General features: G+C 32.8%; 2 protein-coding genes and 1 pseudogene across 2 annotated transcripts; all 3 read right to left on the bottom strand.

The window, feature by feature from the left end:
• Positions 1–738: 738 nt before the first annotated feature.
• On the bottom strand, positions 739–2,240 carry LOC111366558. Its single transcript, XM_022987292.1, has 3 exons — positions 1,776–2,240; positions 1,468–1,505; positions 739–1,360 (listed from the first exon to the last, which is right to left on the bottom strand). Exons 1-3 carry the CDS (start codon positions 2,167–2,169, stop codon positions 1,160–1,162), a joined length of 633 nt encoding a protein of 210 aa, XP_022843060.1. The 5' UTR covers positions 2,170–2,240; the 3' UTR covers positions 739–1,159.
• A 2,030-nt stretch (positions 2,241–4,270) lies between these two features.
• Positions 4,271–5,668, bottom strand: LOC111366559 (NAC domain-containing protein 83-like). The gene is made up of 3 exons (XM_022987293.1): positions 5,389–5,668; positions 4,996–5,255; positions 4,271–4,573 (listed from the first exon to the last, which is right to left on the bottom strand). Exons 1-3 carry the CDS (start codon positions 5,579–5,581, stop codon positions 4,358–4,360), a joined length of 669 nt encoding a protein of 222 aa, XP_022843061.1. The 5' UTR covers positions 5,582–5,668; the 3' UTR covers positions 4,271–4,357.
• A 4,509-nt stretch (positions 5,669–10,177) lies between these two features.
• On the bottom strand, positions 10,178–13,421 carry LOC111366560 (annotated as a pseudogene).
• Positions 13,422–14,943: the final 1,522 nt, after the last annotated feature.

Consider the following 14,943-nt stretch of genomic DNA (forward strand, 5'->3'; position numbering starts at 1 on the left):
CTCAATCCACCTCTATTAATTTGACAGTTATTTAGTTATTTATTATGAGTAAGATCAAAGTGGTTCTTTTTATTGTTTTATATCATTTATTTTTTAGTATTTTTATTTTCAAGTCGAGTATAATACATTTATTTTGAGCCCAATTTTTTGCTAGTATATTTTTTATATAATTATTCAAAAAAATATAATAAATAAAAGAACTTGTGATTTTGTGAGTTTTACCTCCTTTTAAAATTTGACTAAAACCTCCTGTTAGATTTAGCTTGAATAAAATCAAATTAAACAATGCATTTTTTCCAAATTTTATTTTTAACAATGATGTTTTCATTTTTCATAAAATAATTATACACGTATTTCAAAAAATCTTCCTTATTTTTTAATTACACACTTTCCAAAAAAATATTATTTCATAATGCATTTTACTCTAAAATGAGGATCAAACAGAAGCTAAATATAGCTACTCAATTGAACAAAATTGAATATTTGTTATTTGATTAAAATTAAACCAAAGTATCGAGCTTGGACACCAGGTGATCGATCTGGGTATTTCAATACCTGAAACTTGCAATAAATTTCAAGTATTTCATAATTAAAATTATTTGAATCCATAACTACTAGAATCAAACACAAATTCAAACTCGAACCTAGAGTAACAAAAATATAAAAAAATAAAATATATCATCAAATACATATTTGATACTTTTTTCAATCCATTATAACTATGGCACCAAATAGTATCTAATATCTAACATAGTGTAAACATACCCAAAGAATAGACCAAAAATTAAAAATTGAAAATTAACAATATGAAAATACTAGATTCTAAAATGTTAAAAACTTATATAAAAACAGACAAGTTTGGTTCCAAAGTCGGGTATCACATTTTCAAATCAAGAACCGAGATTCGATCGATTTTCGGCTCCAATTCTTAGTTTTTTCTCGTTCAAAAGATTCGATTCCAGTTAAAATACCCACAAATCTAAAGTATAATACGTCAGGTGAAATTTCCCTATAATTGAGTACTATTCAACCTTCCATACTTCAAATATTTCTTTCCAAACTCAACTTACCCTTGGAGAAGAATTAAAGGCACTACGAATAAAGAAAGGAATAAATAAAATGAAGCAAACAATTTTTACTAAACATCAGGTATGATCGATCAAGCAGTTTCCCTCTGATGAAGAAGATGAGCGCGATGATTTGCAGAGTTGGATGAATTATAGCAGGATTTAACATTCAATAGATTCTTGACTACTATTTGTCCTCCCTTTGGCAACACTTTTTTAAAACTCCTTACTTTCCTTCCTTTCTTCACTATCTTCTCGTTGCTTAGAGACTCGTCATTACTTTCGCCCGACTCCTACAAAATAGATAAGATTACGACTTTTTTCTTTTAATTTGTCTATTATTATTATATCTAACATATTAAACATGTCATAATCGGTGGGTGGGGATGATAAACTTTACCTTTGATGAAACCACATCTTCGAAGGAATCACTAGTAACTGCATTAGGTAATAACGACCCAATTAAGAATCAATATATTGTATCTTTTTCGGCACAAAACAAGAAGCAAAAAATGTGATATGTAGCGGCAGAGCCAGAATTGTCCCGTAGGAAGGAGAAAAAATGTTGGATATTTTCCAAATTTATTTAAAAACCAATTAAAATTAAGAAATTTTTTTCTTTTTTTTTATTAAAATCATGAAAAAATGTTGAAGTTATCAAAAAGTTTGGATTTTCAAAACGACGTTAGAAGAGATTTTAAAAGTTACCATAGTTGTTGTCATCTCTGATATATACCCGGAAACTGGGTGAACCTGGACCGTCATTCCTTAGCATTCTCTCATCATAATCTTCCTCTTCTACATCCTCAAACTCTCCATCCGTCAATTCATCCCCAATCTTGTTAGTCTTTTCCTTGGCCGGAGCCTCTTCCGACGTGCTTTTTCGAGCATCAAAGAACTTAGAAGCACTTAATCCATCCCCTATACTATCATGCATAAGCAATACTTTCTTGGAATTATCACAAGTCGAAATAGGGTCCGTCAACGGAGCCTGGGAATGCCTGCGTAATGCAAAAGCCTCCAACTTGTAGAGGAAGAAGGGGCGGAGCCTGGCTGGGGAAGCGACGCCATTGGCATCATAACTTGAAGCGCCACACCCCATTAATTATTGCGTATATTGATGGAGAAAATGAGCATTGAGAGAGAGCCAAAGAGGCCAAAATGAGTATGTGTTAACATAATATAATAGTATTGAAGAAGATCAATATAACTAGCTATTTTTATATAATGATAGAAACACCAATATAACCTAATTCCAAGTAAAACTTGAAGTATGAGAATTAAGATTCTAACACTCACTACAAGAAATATGAGTTTTACCGACCAAAAACAAGGTCGATAAAAGTCCAATATTAGCTGGTAAAATCATTCATTGACCAGAAAGTGTTGGTTGAAACTGGTCGCCAAAAGCTAGCCAAAAAAGTCTTCACCGACTAGAATACATATTAGTTAGGAAAGTAGAGATTTTACTTAACCAAGTCATTTTAGTCGGAAATCACAAAACAATGGTCACAATCAAAAGCATCAAGCAAAGTAAATGCAAGGTTCACACACACACACACACACACACACACATAATTGCTGAAATGATGGTTGAGTCTATGTAAGTTCATCGAATTAAAGCATCCACCTAAGCAAAAATACAAAGAGAACTAGGAAAACAATGAAAGAAGAAATAAAAAGAAAATACCAATATATTCTCCACTCGTCCCACTTCATCAATTCTAGCTGGTCGTGTCACCCTCGATTGATGAACTTGACGTTCGTAGTTCTCATTTTTTACTTGAAATTTGAAGTTCACCATTGACGATTATGATTTCAATGTTACTCTATTCAATTTATTTAAAATCTTAAAGGTCTGCTATTTTTTGTGACCCAACTGCAAATAATTTTTTATTTTTTATTTTTTTGTGTGTCAAAATAAAATTAGTGAAGTGTACAAGAATTGGATAATATCAGGAAACACACATGAAGAAATTTCAAGCATTCACTCAAACAAAATATAAAGGGAAATAGAAATATGGAAAAAAGAGAAAAATGAAAAGATGAAATAAAAAAATGAAAATTATATTATCCACTCCGTCGCACCCCATCAACCCTAGCTAGATGGAGGTTCCACCTCCCCTGATAGATGAATCTTGATATCAACTTCAAACTCGATAATTGTGATTTTTTTTTAATTACCATTAGTACTCGAAAACTCAAAGTCCAACATTAGCGATTTTCATTCTATATACATTAAGTTAGTGAAACGTACCACTCTTGAGCAAGAATTGAGTACTAAGTAATGTTAAACGAGAAAAGGGGAATTTTTATTTATCGTAGTATTCAGTACCGTTTAGTAGCGGGTAACGTACACAGATGTAAACATAAAGTAGTACTCACTAATCTGATATCAATGAGAAATTTGCATTACTGAAGCTTAATCCACATGCCATAACTTGGAATCCTTTAAGTTATAATGGATTCCGGTACACATTTTTTCTTTTGTTAATCTGTTTTAATTTCCCTCTTTTTCGTCTGCAGTTTTGTCAATCGACAAGAGTAGTATCATCAGTCGATTTAATATCCAGTCTAATTAATGTGACAAAAAGCAGGCTAAGTTTTTCCATTTTTTTAATGGAAAAGGAAAGAAATATAGCCACATCTTCTTGGAGAAGAAGCAAATTGCAGATAACCTGTGTGTTCCTTTCATTTGAACATTCAAAATCTTAAATAATTTGTCAAACTAATTGCGGTGCCACAATTTCATGTTGTTTGGGTTAGAATTTCTTGCATATCTTCAATTGGTTATACCATAAAACCTATCGAATCCCATCAAATGAACACAATAAATTATAATCCATTCTTAATTTACAGTATATTTCTCTCAGTTGCTTTTTTGCCAAACAGATTAATTTCTGTAACAAATCCGACACCCCCCTCCCCAACCACATACAAACACGAAAAAGAAAGGGAAGAAAAGAAAGAGGAAAATTACTTTACGGCTACTTTTCAATCTAATAAAGATGGTGCGATGCAAATTTGTAGTATTTTCGCTAGCTGCATCTCCCACCTTGTCACAATTATTTCTTCGCAAAATTAAGTCTTTTTTCATAGAAAAGGTAACAGATTCATTACAAGAATTGCGTTCTGATACTTATCTATTACCAGTACATTTAAAGTCAAAGGGAATATGATAAGAAAATTGTATACAAGTTGACTTTAATGCAAACCAAGCTTTTGATATATTTTTCATCAAACAGAAGAATATTACCTCTATCTGAGATTCTGAAAGTACATTAAGCATTTTAGTCATCAGAGGATGAATTTGAAGAGACATCAGTAAGAACACTAGAATCATAATATGAAGAAGAGGATGAGGAAGAAGAAGAATCCGAATCCTCAGACGATGTTTCAACCTTGGTGAAATCTTGTAAACTGCTACCAATGCCATCAGCATGGTTGCTTCTTTTGTAAAGAAATATATGACACAAAACCCAATTTCCAATTTGGGTAAAGGAATCCTGAAAAAGATTGATAAGCATTGATTAAAAGTAATAAGAACCTCCAAACTAGAATTGGCTAATAGATAGCATGACTAGATAATGTTAAGGATTAAGCCTATTTGCGAATAAAATGTAGTTTTTTTAAATTTTACAATGTATTCCCTATCGGGTAAGCACCTTTACCTCGAAGTAAGGCCGAGCCTCCCTCCTAAAATTAACTATGTTACGTTATCTCTTCATTTTCAATGAAATAGTGGTCTATCACGAATCTTGAATGTGAGAAATATTAAAGCAACACCTAATACATGTGTATGCATAGAGTGTCATCTGTACTCTCTTGAACCCAAAATAAACCTAAAATGTTACCATATGCAATATTGGGTATCGATGGATCGCGTGCAAGAGTGGGAAAGAATACGGAATAAGCCAGTAAAAATTACCTGAGAATTTGCCCCCTGTGTGTTTCCCACACGGGCAATGTGATATTCGTGCATGAGCCAATCAGTTCTTGAATTAGTTTGCGAGTTCTTTCCCTTATAGAATACGAACGTCTTCTTAATTCCCACTATTGGCATCCAATTCGAACACATTATCTGTTTGTCTATCCCAATCGCCTCCCAGTAACCACAGCTAGTCGCTCGACTCATTGGGTTTCCATTTTCCTTGACGCTGAACAAGTACTTGTCCTGGTCCGAATCACCTACATATATGGTAAACTTTGTCATTAGCTGTTATACACTCACTAGAAACAACTCAGCATTACAGTAACAGATTTATTTATTAAGGTCTAACATACCAAATAAGCCATCACGCACGAGACTAAAATGACAAACCTGGCAATTCCCACGGATCAAATTTGCAAATGCTGATTTCTGGAATGACAGAAGCTGGCAAAGGATATGAAAATATTTTACGGGCCAAGTACTGGAAAACTATCTCTTCATCAGTCGGCTCAAACCGAAATCCCGGAGGCAATTTAGTACTCACGCCATCTTTAAAAAAATTCAGCTTGTCTCTTGCAGACATTCTAGCTGGACAGTACAATTGATCCCTCTACGTGTGACTTGTGTGTTTGAGAGAGAGAGAGAGAGAGAGAGATTTGAAACATGCAAGAGGGGTTTCCTTAGAGAGGCTTTTTATAGTAATGATAGTAGGGCTCTGGAGGTGACATTTGCTATTTCTTTTCTAATTAAAGCTGCCAGTGCTTGTGGTGGCGTGTTTTCCTAATATAACAACTAATTGAACAAAGGAAAAATTAGGAGGGTATCAAGGCCTTCTCAAGAACAATGAGCAATGAAAGTTTTAGAATTTGAGCCAATTGTTATTAATGTTAAAAATGAGATGATGGGCAATAAGAAAATAACAATGGCGAGAATACAAAATTTACGTGAAAAATCAATTTGAGAAAAAAACCACGAGTAGAGAAGGAGAATTCATTAATAATCAATAATGAAGAATTACAAAGGATCTCTTCAGACAAAACTAATAAGATGGATAATTGGTTAATCTCATTATGTGTTGTACACCACATATTTTTAATTAAATTTTTTTTAACAAACCAGGAGAATATAATATAATAGATCTAACAAATAATGGAATATTTGAGTTGGAATATGAGAGAAAAAATTGCCAAAATAGCGAAACCCTCTCTTTATTCGTCTTGAACTCCTTCAAAACTACTTTAAATCATACTACCAACTCCCAAAAGAACTCCCTATTAAATTTTCAATAGAATTTAGGCCACACCTAAATTTTAACAAATCTTCACATTGACACTAATTTCACTGTATGGAACAAAACTTCAATTTTCAATAAGTATTCTCCGTCTAGAGATGAATTTCATTGCAAGGAATAGAACTTAACTCTTCAACAAAAATTTTCTAGCAAAATTCCCCACTTCTTCCACAAAAGTCCTTAAGAGAAAACTCAAGAAATGTCAACTGAATCCAAAAACTGCTCATCGACAGAATCACATTTGGTACCAAATTTGCTCAAATTATCACCATGAGCAACAAAATTTCAACTCCATCCGAGTCAACACTTATCAAAACATAAGTAACCAAATCAACCTCACTAAACCTCTCATGAAGTCTAATATCTATTTTTCAATTTAGTGATGTTTCATCAAACCTGATCATAGAAGCCTGCAAGATACATAATTGGAACCTTCTCTGCCCCTTTATCACAACTCGATCCTTATGTTGCTTCTCCTCCAACGTCCAAACAATAATTTGTCATAACAAAAATATGGTGTTACGATCCAAAAAAGGTATATCAAACTTCATAGTTGCCATGTCGAAAATCAAACCCCGATCTAAGTTGATCAGACCTCGTTGTAATACAAAATCGAACTGGCTCTCCTAGAAACTGCTGACATAGCACTAATACCACTTGTTAAAAATTGAGCCAATTATTATGAACATTAAAGTTGAGATAATGGGCAATATTAAAATAATAATAACAAGAATATAAAATTTACGTGAAAACCCAATTTGCGAAAAAATCACAAATGGAGAAGGAAAATTTACTAATAATCAGTAATGAAGGATTAAAAAGGAACTCTCTGGACGAAACTAATAAGTTGGACAATTTGTCAATTTCAATATGTATTGTACATCATATGTTTATTATCAAAGAATCACTAACGCACTAAAAATATAATACAATGAAGAGTTTAATGTACGGTGAAATTCAAATATAATAGGTCTAACAAATAATGGAGTATTTGATTTGGATTTGGAGAGAAAAAACTGCAAAATCGCAAAACATTCTCGTTATCCGCCTTGGACTCCTTCAATACCTCTTTAAATCATACTACCAACTCCCTATAGAACTTCCAATTAAATTTCCAATGGATAAAAAAAAAGAATAAAGAATGGAAACAAAATTTCATGTTCTTGAATTATACTTCGTGTCATCACGAGTCTCGTTAAATGTTTGAACACTAAAAATATAATACAATGAAGAGTTTAATGTACGGTGAAATTCAAATATAATAGGTCTAACAAATAATGGAGTATTTGATTTGGATTTGGAGAGAAAAAACTGCAAAATCGCAAAACATTCTCGTTATCCGTCTTGGACTCCTTCAATACCTCTTTAAATCATACTACCAACTCCCTATAGAACTTCCAATTAAATTTCCAATGGATAAAAAAAAAAGAATAAAGAATGGAAACAAAATTTCATGTTCTTGAATTATACTTCGTGTCATCACGAGTCTCGTTAAATGTTTGACAGATGTCTCATCTTTTGCCAAATAAAATATTCTATTATTTTCAAAACAGGAAAAAAAAAAAAAAAAGGAAAGAAAGAAAAGAAAGAAAAACTTTAGCCTGGAAAGAATACACACACACAATATCTGTAAAATCTTGGTCATATTTTCGACTTAATTTTCGTCTACTCAAAATTTGTTTTCGTTGCTGCACAATGTTTTCTATGGATATTGTGATTACTTTTCTTAAAAAACAAGTCAAGATTTACTTCATGGAGAAGTAATTATGAAAATTAAGTTTGACAAAATAACTTAAAAGAGAACTTTACTTTTGCGTAGTCATGACATCAAAACATGCAGCCATTGATTTAATTTCTCAATCTTTATTGAATTTAATTGCATTAGCTTTACAATCTTTCGGTTTAAATTATGGGTTTCCTGACATCTAAGTTGAGTTGTCTTTAACTAGGTGAGATGCACATTCACTTACTGAATTAAATTATAATTAATTATTTCTGGTTCCAAAAGAAAGTGAGAAAAAAGTTATACTTTCTTCAAAAGCGAAGCAAATCTGTCAAAAGATACAGGAATGGAAGAAGATTGCCACTGACTTGACATAGGATTGGATAGGTGCTTTCCTTCGTCGTGAAGATGTGCTCTTCTTCCTCATTTTAATTGAAATAAAAGTCATAAAGTCAGCTTAACAAATTTAACTAATAAACCTACTGCATGCAGTATACCCCCCCCATGAAAAAGTAAATATTTGTTCCTTTTTTTTTTTTTTTGTGAAAAAATTGCAGTAGCAGCGATCTCTAACTATTAATTTTTTTTTTTTATTTTACTATAACCTTCAATTTATATTAACAAAAAATTCCAAATCTTTGAGAAATTAGCTACCGTGGTCCAAACATCAATTTGACCGTTGACCAGAAATTTGATTTTATCTAAATATAAAAAAAAGCAAAATAGTAACTTTATAAACCTAAAATCATTAAGGTCCTGTTTGAGAGTGATTTTTCATCCAAAATAATTAAATTTTTGATCGTCATTTTACTATTTTAATCGTAATGTTTAACTTATTCTCTCTCACACGTGACCCTCACTTTTTTCCTAATGATCGAAAAATCAATTTTCAAAATCATTATCAAACATGACCGAAAAAAAAAAAAAAGAAGAAGAAAAGAATAGAAATAAAAAAGGTACTGTTGTCTCGCCCCCACACCTGACCTACACCATTTTCGACCCCCACGGAAAATAATCACCGCAGCCGTTGCCACCTGCCAGCTTCCTCTCCTTCGGCTCTGGTGATTACCCGCCTGCTAATCCAGCAATGACCCACACGGATATATTATTTCTCGTAAGGTGTTGCTGCTATCAATATTTGACAATTATTTTTAAAAAAATTAATAAAATTCACTTCCTCTTCAGCAAACTCGGTAGGAACCACCACTACCACTCCCAATCGAGGTTGCCTCCACCGTACACAGTTCTCATTTCAAACAAAACATTCCTCTTTTATATTTAGCCACTAACACCACCCATACAAAACCGCAGCCACCCAACTTCCACCACCTGATTTGTGAATTTAGGGAGAGAATTTCATTCCCTGAATTCCCAATGTTATTTGCAAAATCAATGAAAATTTATCCGCCCTGATTTTATGAATTTAGGAAGGGATGCGGGGAGGGGGAGGGGCTACTTCCCCTAATTACGACAAAATTGGGAGGGAGAGGAGGGTTTTCTCTTGATTTTGCGAATTTAGGGGAATGAGACTTTCTCCCTAAATTTGCAATAATATGGAGGAGAATCGATTTGTTATTCCAAATTCTAGGGTGGCTCAGAAAGGAAAAGTATCATTCAATTTTGCAATTTTGGGAGAGGAAGAATGGGAGGGACATGGAAGAAATCTACACTAACAATGCAAAATTTAGGAGGGTATTTCCCCCTACCAGGTACATTGGATTAAAGAGGTGCTGCTGGTATGGAGGCGACGGCAGTATTGTGGTGAAGGTGATGCAATGTGGTGGTGGATGGGTGAATTGCATAAGGGCCGGGCAGAAGATGATTTTTATTATTTTTTTGTTAGATCTATTCTATTCTTTTCTTTTCTTTTTAAATATTTTAGGTTAAATTTGTAAAGTTACCATTTTGCCCATCTTATATTTGAATAAAATCAAAATTTTTGGTCAATTCCATCCATTTAGATTTCGTCTGCTAATTTTTCTAAGGTTTGAAACCTTCGTTGACACAGACTGAAGGTTAGAGTAAAATCTACAAACAAAAAACTCAAAGGTTAGAAATTCTTGCCGCAATTTTCTTAAGTTTTAATTTAAACTCATACACAAGGGGCATGTCTCAAGACTTTGGTGTGAGTTTGGACAACTTAAGTTTTAATTTAAACTCATCAAAAATACATTTTATCCATACACTTTGTATGACTCACAATTTAATAACTACTTATAATTAACATATTTCATAGAAACCACTATCTATAAGCACTTAAAATCTCTACCAAACATTCTTGTACATAAAACAATTAACCTTTTTCACTTATCTCTTTAAATTTATCAGATTATTTTCTTCACTCTAATTTACAGCATCACTCGACTGCTATTGCTCAACTTTTTGTGACAAAGTCATCGTCACTATTGGCATGATGAATCTGATTCGATCTCAAATTCTCAATTGGCGTTTCAAGCTAATCAGGATGGCTATCCCAGCTCCCACTTCTTCTTCTCCAACTACACCCAGTACTTCTGCTTAGGCCTGAAGTTAAAACATTGAGTTCACTATTTTAGTCCATATCATCGTCAAGTCTAAGTTGTCCTTGATATTGGCTTTTACCGCTCATAGGCTCATTCCACACAGGCTTTCTCCCAGTTTCTACATCGTCCTTTGCCATTCCCGAGTCGGGATCTTGAAAACTGCCACCTACTGACTTAGGCGGTATCGCAGATTCTTTATGTATCTTTGCTCGGAATTTGTTCTTTGATGGTGGAATACTAGTGCAGAAAATCTCCATGAAGTTTCCAACCACTCCTTTACCATAGGGGTTGGTCAATCTATCATTTCGGTATCTAAAGTTCTCGTATGTTGACTGCAATGCAAATAAAAAACTGAGCATGACTGGCTAGCCTAAAAAAAAAAAAAGTAAAAAGTAAGGAAGCTTTTGATTTGTTGTTCTCAACCTGTTTCCAGTTTTCAATTTTATAAAACATAAAAAAAAAAAGGAAAAAAAAAAGAAAAAAGAAGCCACTTTAGTTTTGGTATTTTTGAAAATGTGTTTTCAAAAATAAGATCAAAATTAATAACATAAAACTCAAAATATATTTTTGACATCAAAACACGGGAAATAAAAGTAATCCAATTCCTCCTCCTAATGGCAAAACACTTAAAATATATATCATTTGGTAAAATATTAATATAAAAGTGTTCTTTTACTGAATAATCAAATCCATTGAATAAAATGTAATAAAATAATTTTCTAAAATTCCAAATCAAAAGTGTTTTTCAGTTTTTTATTTATTTGATAAACGGTTATTTATAATGACAAACTGAACATATTTTCTGCAATCTTAAAACAAGCTCTCAAAACGGATAATTGAAAATAAATTCAAAACTCAAAACTAAAATGAAAACCAAAAGAGGCCAAAGTTTTTGAAAAAAAAGTCACAAAAAGAAAGTGACTTCCAAAAAGGCTAAAACATGTATGGCAAACAAAGTCACATAAAGTATCATTTATGCTCGAACAATTCTTACAGGAAAAAAATCAAAAGTCTCACAAAGGGTTGGTTCCACTATGGGACCCAATGTAAGAAAAAATGACAAAAAAAATTTCGACTCCATCCATGTATGAGACCTCTGTAAGAGGTTTGTGAGCTGGGGTTCTGTACATCCTGCTCGGCTCTTTAAGCTTAGATATATTTTGGGCTAAGCTTGCTATGTGTAAGGCTTGGCAAAACACACGCCATAATACAAGATGTTTAAATAAATTTTGATATTTTATGAGCTAACAACGTCGATAAATTCTCATCTTGTTTACTATAAAAAAATCAACGTGTTAAGAGATTTGAACAGTTATGTACTACACGAAAGAAAAAAGTGCATATAACCTTATGTTACCTGGTTTGTGGCAATGAGATAAAGATGGAAAACCGACAGGCCACCAACAAACCAAAGTGATAAAAAAGTATAAACGATAAGTGCAATGAGGGCCGGGGTCTTAATCATTGCTTTCCATATTGAGGTCTTCTCCATATCCATTGTCCTTTTAATACAGAACCAGCAAAATCCGTGAACATATAAGCAAAGAATAGTTGTTGAGAAGACGAACATGAAGTAGAACCGGTAGTTTCTCTGCACCCATAATCATTAAATAATTCAGTATTAAGTTATAACTACATTTTCTTTATTGCTAATTCACAAGTAAGAAACTTATAACAAAGAAGTCATAAAACTAAAAAGTCGGTCACTCTTTTGCAAGAATCATATCATCATGATCACTCAGTAAAGTTGTAACCACAAGTGCAATGTTACTTGATTCCCTGTTTGTCATCCATTTATAAATTAAATTGTTCGCTCCAGTAACATTCTCCGCCACACATTCATACGATAAAATATTTTACATACAAATCAATAAAGTTACTTTATATTTTAACCACACATTTTCCGAAAAATACTATTCAAAACTCTATAATTTCTCCCATAATGAAAGAGAAACAAGCTCAAATTAACAAGATCTAAAAAGAAGAGATATAGTGCTTGTTTCGCTGAGCATTGAAAACTAACTTATAAGTCTACTTTAATCAATAATTTTTTTATTCGTCAAAGTTGAACATAAGTAACTGGCTTATATTGAAAGTAACTCCTACCTTATAATCAAAATAAGTAATTGATGACAATTAAGAGATATATTTAAATATATTGGGAATAAAAGTTACTCAAAATCAAGTTTGGCTTTCTTTCAAGTTCAACATATATGCTCTATAGCTGGTAGTTTGGGGGAAGGGGCTGACTTTTTTGTGTAGAATTAGGTTAAGTGGGAACATCAAGTGATACAATTAGAGCAAGTATACTTACCAATCCAATACACTGTCCAACCCACGGGCAGTGATGGTCAAACCTTTCGACACAATTATTGCAAATTGAACAGTGTGAACACCGTGGAGGTCAATATAGCTTACAAGTGTCACAGTATTCGATCTTCACAGTTATTCCATTGATCACTACATCTTTCGTACGAGGCAAACGTGGTGTTTGACCAGGCCCAAGTTCCATGCTACCTCCATAACTTTCTATTTCTGGTGGGCAATCATTGCGAGGAATAATACCAGGATCTCGTCCGGAAGTCAGTAGAAGAAGGACTAAATCCTGCAGCAACACAGTAACCACATGTAAACTATAGCCATCTTGTTTATCCAAATAATAAACAGAATGCAGAACCCAACACTGGAATAACCCAAACAACTTGGGCTTGATTTGATTACAAACTCTATTTTCAGCCATACACACAGAACAGTTAGCAACAGTCATCTCCTTCAAGACTATACAAACAGAAAGTACCAAAGGTGGAAAGAGGAAGAGAAAGTTCAAGCCTATCAAAGTGGATAAGTCGTAAATAAAAGTTGGGGGTCTATGGAATGCGAGGGAAAAAAAAATTAATGTTTGACCAGTTTGTAACTTTGAAAAAGCATAGACAAACAACTAAAATGGTGGGGAAATTAGAGACATTAGAAATTTGCTTGTGACCATTTCCATAATAAACAATTAGTAGATGTTCCTCAATACAACACATTTCCAACTATGCTACTGAGTTTACTATACATCGGCATTGACCTGTATTTTTGATCAAATTAACTGATATCTTATATAAGTTTCCTCAGAACACAACCATGTGTTCGCTAAAGAGCCAAACCAATGGTATGTCCATATCAAAGCGATAAGTCAAAAATGACATAGTATTACGTACTTTCAAATTGTTAATTGTATCAAGAACTAAAAATTCAACTTAATACGTCTTCAGAAGAATATGAAAGTAGATTTCACATCCTGGTTTACTACATATATGAAAATGAATATAAATTTCACAAAAAGGAATACACGAGGACTTACACATAGTGTGAAAACAATAACTACAACCACAACTGAGATTCCCGAATTTACCAGGAAAAACATCCAACAGCTTTCTGGCAACAAAGATGCAGAAAACCGCAACAGGGGCAACTATGAGAAATATCGTCAAAAAGACAGACAAAGCATCAGGCCCAAAAACGAACCTTCCCCCAAGACAAAATTTCTGCACAAGTTAAAGACGAACCATGAATTCTTTGAAGAGTACATGAAACGGAATTTACCCCATTCTAGTAATACAGTAGCAGAATCAAACGAAGCTCTTAAGCGGTTAGCAGCAAAGCTTATCCCTCCAAACAATCACGCGTAAGGGAAATCTCAGCAAATGTCTTATCTGCACGTAAATTTCCTGTTAACTTCAAAAATCCATTGTTTTTTTTATTTTATTTTATTTTTCCTTCAACCTCAATCATTGATATAAACCACAAGTCTCTATGATTGTTAAAAACTAAACTTTTTTTTTTTTTTTTTTTTAATCATGGGATTCAGGGGCGGAGCTAGAAATTTTGTTCAATGCAGGCAAAATTTAATCAAAGTCGAACTTTTCGATTATGGATTTAATGATATTATGACAATGCTAAAAATAACATAACGACAACACTAATAAGATAATTATCTTCTTCCTTATTCTAGGATCTATAGCAAGTCGTGTAACGTCAAAATTCATTTTATTCGATATCTTCGCATCAACATTTTCTTTTAAAGAATTTCTACATTGACACTTCACACTAAAATAAACTAAAAGTGACAATTAAGTACTAATTGATAAGAAAAGAACTACTAATTTTTACAAATTGGTAGAACACCATAAAATCATTACTAATTGTTTAACTTATTGACAAAAATCAAAATTTCAAGAATCCATCACAAATATTACCAATATTCAACATTCACATAATCAAAATCCTTAATATTAAACAAAAAAATCACATGATCAAGAAAATTTTTGCTGCAAATTTGAGGACCCAAGAACATTTGGATTTTAGGAAAGAAATGAACTTTGAAAATATTTTAAAACGAGAGCAAATTCAAAGAAAAATTTTAA

Source organism: Olea europaea, chromosome 18, assembly GCF_002742605.1.
Source record: "Olea europaea var. sylvestris chromosome 18, O_europaea_v1, whole genome shotgun sequence".
NCBI classification, from domain to species: Eukaryota; Viridiplantae; Streptophyta; class Magnoliopsida; order Lamiales; family Oleaceae; genus Olea; species Olea europaea.